We start from the raw sequence: 8,558 nt of genomic DNA, 5'->3' as shown, positions 1-8,558 counted from the left end.
CTCTTATGCTCACTTTGGCATCCACGAGGTAGGCTGACCGGGACGACAGCAGGAAGATCGGTGTGATTAGAGTAGAGGGATGAGACCAAATGGTTCCTGTCGACTCTGCCAAGGAGCTTTAGTCCCTTTTTATGTGGCTTTCTAACAGCAGAAAACCCCAAAATGACTTCTGCAACAAAGGGTTTAAATCACAAAGATCAGCGTGTAAAACAAGACAGATTGATATTATTCTAACAAATAAAACTACAACGGCAGCTGTTCGTTTGAAAATGGCCAAACTGTGCTCCAGGAATGAGTTTTTGATAGAATGAGCTTCAGCTTACAATAAAATTAAGCTTTTTTTTTGTTAATGCCAGAGAGTGCCGGAAACCCCAGAGCATGAGTAATAGTCATTATCAGCACCTCCTGAAAAGTGACTTTGTCTGTCTTTCTGCAGCAAAYGGCTGAGGCTATAGCCTAACTAATGACCTTGATATGTGAGGGGAAGATGGTGGAAAAGTTTGGGGACATATAGACCTTTAAAAAAAAGGTGTCCTTATTAAGCATGTGGGTCAGCTTTTCTGTCTGCTTGCAGACAAAGAGTGTGTCCTGATTAAAGAGTTCAAAGCTAAAAGAAGGAAAGTAGGATCTGTGTATGAGCTGAGGGAGATAGAGATCCAGCGGTCCCCAAAGGCTTTTTTTTTTTTTGTATGGCACTCCTGTCTATTTCAAGAAGCTTTGCCTTTGTCGCTGAGGCTCTTGGCCCAATTTTTTTTGCTTTTTTCTACTTGATTACGCAGAAAAATACAATGCGCTTACAAGCAGTTTYGTATCTGCATTCATGTGAGTCAGGATTTTTTTTGTGTTCGGGGTAGAACATGTTATTTGTCTACGCTTTGAACGTTTGTCTCCAATGCAGGAGATGCTGAAAGATGAAGTGCGGACGCTGACGTACAGGAATGCCATGTACCACAACAAGCACGTGTTTAAGGATAAAATCGTCCTCGATGTTGGCAGCGGCACGGGGATCCTGTCCATGTTCGCTGCCAATGCCGGTGCCAAACATGTGTACGGGGTGAGGCCAAGCAGATGCTTTAAACTAGTACTGCTTTGACTTAAATCATTCTGACACAGTTTGATGTAATACACGGGTTAATTGTGTTGGGCTCTTGACAAAAAGAACCATGAATAAAAAGAAAACAACTATTAAAGCAAATTACTTTCCCAATTATTGTGAGCAGCRTTATGATTTTTACAYACTTTTCTTATCAGTGAAATTCATTTTACCAAAGTCATTTTCTGTTAAAGTATTTTTACTTTTGCTTAGTTTTTACACCTCTGCTCAAAACTAAAGTTTAATTTGTCACCGMCTTTCAAAATAAAAGTATGGCTTTCGTAGTAAAACCTAAAGGTTAAATAGTTTAAATGAAAACTAATTTATTCTTGTGTTATTTCTATAGTTTATGAATTGATCAGTTTATACTTATTTTAAGTCCAAATACTTAAACAAATATTTGCCAATTTGAAGTACTTTGTAATGTGTGGTCCTGTCCTGTTCTTGCAGATCGAATGCTCAAGTATATCTGAGTATTCCGAGAAGATAATCAAGTCCAATCACCTRCACAATGGTGAGTCGAAGGTGATTTTTCCATTTTCTAGTTCTACACATCCATGTGTCCGAATGTATTTCTGTGCAATGACATCAGGGTTAAAAGGAGCATGGAAAATCTGCAGATTTCCAGCCTTATGGTCACACTTGACAGTGTTAGTCACGGCCCTGATGGTTAACTGGCAGCTCATCTCTGTTGTCAAATGATCTTCGCCATCAATCAGAATTCCCACCACCACCCCCTCATTGGGGCTTATTTCCATTGTGATGCCACCCTGAGCAAGACAGATGGTGGGCTGGCGATAGAGARTGGATTTTGCAAACTGCAAATCTCCCATTAGGCTGGCTAAACTTTGGTGTGCCCTTTTATCAAATCTGTCTGCTTGTTCTTTTATTATCATGGGTCAAATCATCAGAAGATGTGAATCAACGCGAGCTGTGCTCGTTTGCATTTTAAAGCCAAGGAAAAACAGTACAAATATGTCCAATTTGCATTAYTGCGATAAAAAAASAGCTTCAAAGCAATTTGTCACCCGCTGCTGTGTTTCTCCTCACTCTGCAGTCATTACAATCTTCAAGGGCAAGGTGGAGGAGGTGGAGCTCCCCGTGGAGAAGGTGGACATCATCGTCTCGGAGTGGATGGGTTACTGCCTCTTCTACGAGTCCATGCTCAACACGGTCATCTTCGCCAGGGACAAGTGGCTGGTACGGCGGCTCCGCTTGACGCTGGGCTTAGTGTGTGTTTGACAAAGAAAGCAAGGCGAGACACAGGGACGAAGGAGACAACTTGCCGAGTRGTTTGCTCGCTCGCTCGCGCGCGCCGCCCAGATGCTGAGGTTACGCATGAACGATCTGGTTTCTAACCTCGCTATTTGCCGCTGGGCTTCCGACTCGGCACATGTGATCCTAGATTAGCTGCCAGGTGTGCAAACAATAAAATGATGGATGGAGTTTGTGTGTGTTCACTGGGTGTCCCATGTCTTTCTGGAATTTAGAAACCTGGAGGTTTGATGTTCCCCGACAGAGCAGCCCTGTACGTGGTCGCCATCGAAGACAGGCAGTACAAAGACTTTAAGATTCACTGTGAGTAATYATTACTGACTTGTTGCTTGTATGTTCACATCTAAACAGCCACTCTTTAGATACTATCAGGAATTGAAGACTCACTTGTCATGTGATCTGTTCGCGCTTGACGCATGTGTTGAGGATGACTCTCAGCTACTACCACGACAAATTTTAGCTCAATATCTTTAAAATTAACTGAGTTATAGCATTTTTGTGCTCCGTAATGTTGATTACCTGTGGTGGCCGTCTTGAATCGGGATGATTCCAAAAGTTAATAAATTGTAGATCCAGGGATTACTTCCTGATGATTTTGTTTGAATCGTTCAGTTCATGATGTATTTTGCTAACACAGACAGAGAAAAACACACAAGACACTCAGTTGGCAGGCATAACACTTTACTAACCAGTAATAAAGCAATTCCTCTATGAAAGAAGTGAAAATAAGGTTTCATCTTCATTAGCTATCAGATCTGTGTGTACTAAAGCTTTCATAGGTGGTATTTTTTACTTTATTTAGGACAAAAAAAACCCTAACCTTTTAGAGCATTGTAATAAAAGTGCTCTGAATAAAACCAGTCTCTGTGCTCCTATTCATTCTTTTGTTAAAGCCTTAGATAAACAGAYACAAAGCACGATGTGTTCTACTCTGAAACCTCTCTCACAGCCAGGAAAAACAATCAGCACCACACTAAACAACCACCAGCTCAAATGTTATGTTAGCAAGATTATAACTATCCAAAAACAGATGTTATGATGGTAAATTATTTCAGCACCGTATTTATGCCAAAAAGTACATATTGCATGCCTCTATGCTTTTGCCCAGACTTTCATTTCTTTATTTATTTTTACACTACTTTGATATTGAAGCTAACAAAACCCAAGAAGCAGCTGACGGGGATGTTTGCTTATCTGTGACAAACCTGTGRGAATAAATTGCGCACAATGAGTGTCAGTGTCAGGATTAGTTTCCCCATTCCGTCTGATGCCTCCGGCTTTAAACTCTTCAACCATTTTTTTTTCTTCTTAGTTCCGTTTTTACCCATCTAGTTATAAAAAAATTAGGTTAATGTATGAGATTTTGCTTGCAAGAGAAAAGTAGCAAAAAAAAAACTGTTATGAATGATTTAAAGTGAGATTTGTTTAATTTATTGTTTTTTATCAATGATGTATGCCTCAGTTCAAGATGGCCGCCACATCCAGTTTACCTTACAAAACACAAAAGTGGCTTTAGTTTTATAAACACTGAGCTAAGATTTGTTTTGGCCATAGCTGAGAGTTATCCTTAACACGTACTCTGAGCACAAACCGATCATGTGGGATTTCACAAGATTGCGCACCTTTTCATACAGATTCAATCATTTAAATTTTATACTTAAATTTTGGATATACAAAACAATGCTATATTTAGAATTTTACAGTAACCATTAGTTCCTTCCGGATTAACCTACAGATGAAACAAAGATTATTTTTTTACATTTCCTGCAGTAATTTAAACTCTCTGCATGTGTTCAAATAGCTGACACAGCTGGGGGCTGAGCTAAACCCTGTGATCCACATCAAAGTCCCAATATTAAAGGTGCCACTCTGTCTCGTATCGACACCAAATAACTCAATAACTCTGAGTTTCCTTCGACCTCAGGCGGCCTTTTCACTTTTAATACGTCTAATCCAGAAGCATAAAAGTACATACTTCCTGACAAATCCAAGCAAAAATTGCCCAAAAAGCCTTCAGATTCTTATTTTTAGCCTCCCTGCGTTGGTGKTGCATTTTTTTTCCATCATACATTTCGTGTTTGGCCCCATAACAAAATAAAGTGGCATGGAGGGACAGAGGGAATGGGGGAGGGAAAGGTTMTTTGGTGCGTTTTCAGTCCAAATTAGACTATAAAACAAAATAAAAACAGCTGCCAGACATACTGGAGGAGGCTGGAGGTTATTTTCAGGAACACTTACCCCGCACAGAGCCTGAATAGAAAGTAAAGATGGCGTGAGTGAGGGATTGTTCTGCCTGACAAGGTTAAACTGTTTTTATGCTGAATGCTTGGCAGGAACCTGGAGCGTTGTATCCATGATGTAAAACAGTAAAGAAACTGTGCGTAAGATGCTGTGTTTCTGTGCGCACAGGGTGGGAAAACGTATACGGGTTCGACATGAGCTGCATTCGAAACGTGGCCATCAAAGAGCCGCTGGTGGATGTGGTGGACCCCAAGCAGGTGGTGACTAACGCCTGCCTCATAAAGGTATTTTTTTTTGTCCTAAAACGAGTGTGTGGGCATGTTGTCGTCTGTGAAATTGTGTCATTTTGTGAAAAAAAAAACCTTTTATGTTACACATCCAGGCTTCAGTCTTTTGTGTACAGGAGTTCTAAAAGTCAGACAGCTAACACTCGCGCCACCTCTGAACATTCATCGGCAGCTGAGGCTATTTTCCTGAACATAATAGAGGTTTTTGGCGAGCTGTAATAGACTACAGCTCCACTTCCATGCTTGAGGACACAACAATGTCTCGTCTTTCATCTCACAAACGAACAGAGGATGAGAAAATCCAGAGAGGTGATAGCTTCTCTTTTTGTTACTCTTTTTTTCCCTGCTTTTTATTATTATTTTTTCCCCCAATTTGGACTATCTAGTAAAGTTCGTCTCATCCACCAGGGAGGTCTCAATGCTCTGTGTGTGATGGTGAAATGTCACACAAGAGCACTGAGTCACCAATGGGAATGAAACGGGTTCTTAAAAAGTGCAGGTGGTTGCCAGTTAGACAACGTGCCTCCTCTCACATATGTATAAATCAGAGTTCATTCCCTGCAGCTGCCTGTCTCCATACATCCTGTCAGTCATTCCTCACATTCTAAAGTCACTCCCATCAATTTTCTGTTCTCACCTCCTCCGTTTGGCTCTATACGGCACAGGCCTGATGTCACTGTTGAGGACAGAGGTGTTAAATCACCATCCGTCACGCTGACGCCTCATGGCTGGCCCAGGATGTACAGGTTCTTCCCGTGGCTTTCGAACATGTAAAACAGCCACAGCTCTGCTCTTCTTCTTGTTTTCGGACTCACTAAGACCCCTTAGGGAGCAGAAAAGTCAAACTATCCACGAGGCGGGATTTGACACACACCTCGCTCCTCGGAAGACTGGAGGGAAGACACCCACACAGCATGTGTACTGCCAGCAGGCTTGGTTTGCCAGTCGTGATTCACCCTGTGGGCTTTCACACACACACACACATGCACATAAATTGTGAATAATGCATGTGCTTCGTGTGTGTGTGTGTTTAAATACATTTCCCCTTTTTTTCTTTTTCATTTTTAAAGGAGGTGGACATCTACACTGTGAAGCCAGAGGACCTGTCTTTTACCTCAGCCTTCTGTCTGCAGATCCAGCGTAACGATTACGTGCACGCACTGGTCACGTATTTCAACATAGAGTTCACCAAATGTCACAAGAAGACCTGTTTCTCCACCGGTAAGGCTGCACCAAAGTCAGCACAAAGTTTCACATTAGCAACAAGTTGTTAGCGATACGCTAACATAGCCACTTCAGGCTTTCATTAGCAGCTGTTTTCATCCTCTTTCTGTCCGCTTCCATTTTTGTCTTCGTTGCGCCCGGCCTTCCACGAGAAACCACGTTCACAGCTTCACGCTGAGTCTGTTCGGGTCGACGCTAGTCACCGTCAGCGGTGACAGGAGCTCCTCTGAGCGTGTTTCTCTCTGCACGCATTAGGGAACTGTGACCCCAGAGCAGATGTACTGAGAGGGGGAGAGTGAAGAAGAAGAAGAAGAAGAAGAAGAAGAAAAAAAAGGCACTTTTTCTCTGGAGTGGCAGCTTCGTGTGCGCTGCAGAGTAAAAACAGAAAGCAGAATAGACCAAAGCAGATGCTCGGACAGCTCATCATATGTGAACAGACTGAAAGACAAATGTTTAGAGAGGAAAAATGGTATGGTAGGACAAATGGGATGTTCCCATTGTGCACCACCGTGCAGCGAACATCAAACATTGCAAATTATTACTTCACTATTTTCGCCCTTGGCTCCACTCTGCTGATGTTACACAAGTGAAACTGGAGTTTTCACCGCTCTGTTACGCAAGCCTGTTTTTAATAAATTCATGCATCTACTGCTTACATAATATCACGTAGAGGAGGTTCTATGTTTGGCTGCGTCTGCTGGGGCCGAGGCAGAGCATCACCGAAGGAGTTCTCTCCTCGTTTCTCCCGCCGGGCGGGTGCAGCTCAGACACTTGCAGTTCCCATCACGTTTGGGACCCCCCCGAGGCAGGGTGGTAGCTCCTCCCAACTGAGCTGTAAATCGTTTCATTCCACAAACTTTCATTGTCGTCCATTGCTTTTTATCTCGTTTCATTTCCCCCCCTCTTTTTCTTCAGCTCCAGATGCTCCCAGCACACACTGGAAGCAGACTGTGTTTTATTTAGAAGACTATCTAACTGTCAAGAAGGGAGAAGAGATCTTCGGGAGCATCGCTGTTCGACCCAATGAGAAGAATGTGGTAAGGCTCAGAAAGCCGGTTGAAAAAATAACTAAATTATTGATCATTGTTTTCCTCATGGAGACAGAATTTATGTTTAGATTTTATAATTTGTTGCCATTTTTTGGAATTTTGAGTATTTTGAAACCTGTGGTTCTAAAAAAAAAAGTTGCCCACAATATTTTAATTAATGCTAATTGACCAATTTCACCCAAAGTGGACATTTTCTCATTTTGCCTTTTTTTTTTTTTTTGCAGCGTGACCTGGAGTTCACCCTCGAGCTAGACTTTAAAGGACAACTATGTGAAGCTGCCATTTCCCATGACTACAAAATGCGTTAGGAATAAAATAAAACGAGACGCCAGTGCGGAGCTGCCCTCGGCCCACCTGGAGACAACCTGAGAGGAGGAGGAGCTCAAAGGTTCTTAAACACGCTGGTCAGACTGACACGTCTGACGTGAGGCTTTCAAGCCAACAGGGATGTGATCAGAATAAGGAATTCTCAGCAATAGTGCCATCACATGGTCGACCGGAGCACAGGACTGAATGTAACGTCTTACAAGTACTTGAGTTTTTTTCCCTTCAGCTTTACTTTCAGTATTTAAAAAAATCACAAAGTTCTTATATCTTTACTGCAAATTGGAATTCACTGATCTGTGTGATGTTGAGAGTCACTTAGTGTTTTGGTAAAAATGGAGTTTGTCACAAAATAGCTCTAAATAAAACTGAATCTGCTCTCTTTGTTTAGAAACAATGGGCCTCATGCAAGAACATGTTCGTATTCTTTTCCTAAATTTCTCTTACTTTTGTTCGTGCAAAGGGTTCGTACGAACATGTCACGTCAGATTCAACAAACTCTTCTATCTTCAGGAAAGTGTGTAAATGAGCTGCGTAAACTCCACCTGTTCTATCCAGCTGCTCGTGCACACGAGAGGAGATTAGCATAATTACCACCCCAAAAACACCATATAAGGCTGTGTTTCCTGCCTCAGATACAAGGAAGTGTTCATTCATTCATGAAAATGACAGCGAAAACTAAAAAAAAAAAAACTTTACAAGTTCAGATTTGAAGTCCGTCTGTCAGAGATCCAGAAAAGAAAATCTGTCATTTTTAGCAGGTCAGCTGTGGGATAAAAAGAGCTGATAATAGTACAAACAACTGTGTTAAATCATTTTCATTTATTCAGAAGACCCAGCGCTGTGCACCGCGCGCTGCGGTGGTCTCAGATGCGGGTTTGAAATAAGCATTTTAAAATGTTTTCAAAATAAGTCTGGCACTTTGGAGAAAACCCAGGACTCACTGGAGGGATTATGTATCCCCTCTGGTCTGGGAACGTCTCAGAGTCCCCCAGGACGAGCTGGAAGGTGTCGCTGGGGAGAGCGTGGGGTCTCTCTGCTGCCCCCCACGACCCGATCCTGGAT

At 42.2% G+C, this 8,558-nt stretch overlaps 1 protein-coding gene across 1 annotated transcript in view; it reads left to right on the top strand.

Moving 5' to 3' along the window:
* The window catches only part of prmt8b (protein arginine methyltransferase 8b), a gene marked incomplete in the record, with an annotated part of 12,626 nt that overhangs the window by 2,538 nt on the left and 1,530 nt on the right, over positions 1-8,558 (top strand). The window contains 8 exon segments of the mRNA XM_014004168.1: positions 899-1,054; positions 1,544-1,607; positions 2,151-2,293; positions 2,584-2,671; positions 4,778-4,893; positions 5,967-6,117; positions 7,036-7,157; positions 7,394-7,888. Coding sequence (XP_013859622.1) covers positions 899-1,054; positions 1,544-1,607; positions 2,151-2,293; positions 2,584-2,671; positions 4,778-4,893; positions 5,967-6,117; positions 7,036-7,157; positions 7,394-7,477 — 924 coding nt within the window.

This window comes from Austrofundulus limnaeus, unplaced genomic scaffold, assembly GCF_001266775.1.
Source record: "Austrofundulus limnaeus strain Quisiro unplaced genomic scaffold, Austrofundulus_limnaeus-1.0 Scaffold22, whole genome shotgun sequence".
NCBI lineage: Eukaryota > Metazoa > Chordata > Actinopteri > Cyprinodontiformes > Rivulidae > Austrofundulus > Austrofundulus limnaeus.
The sequence above is the reverse complement of the archived record's forward strand: the minus strand, read 5'-3'. Positions and strand labels throughout refer to the sequence as shown.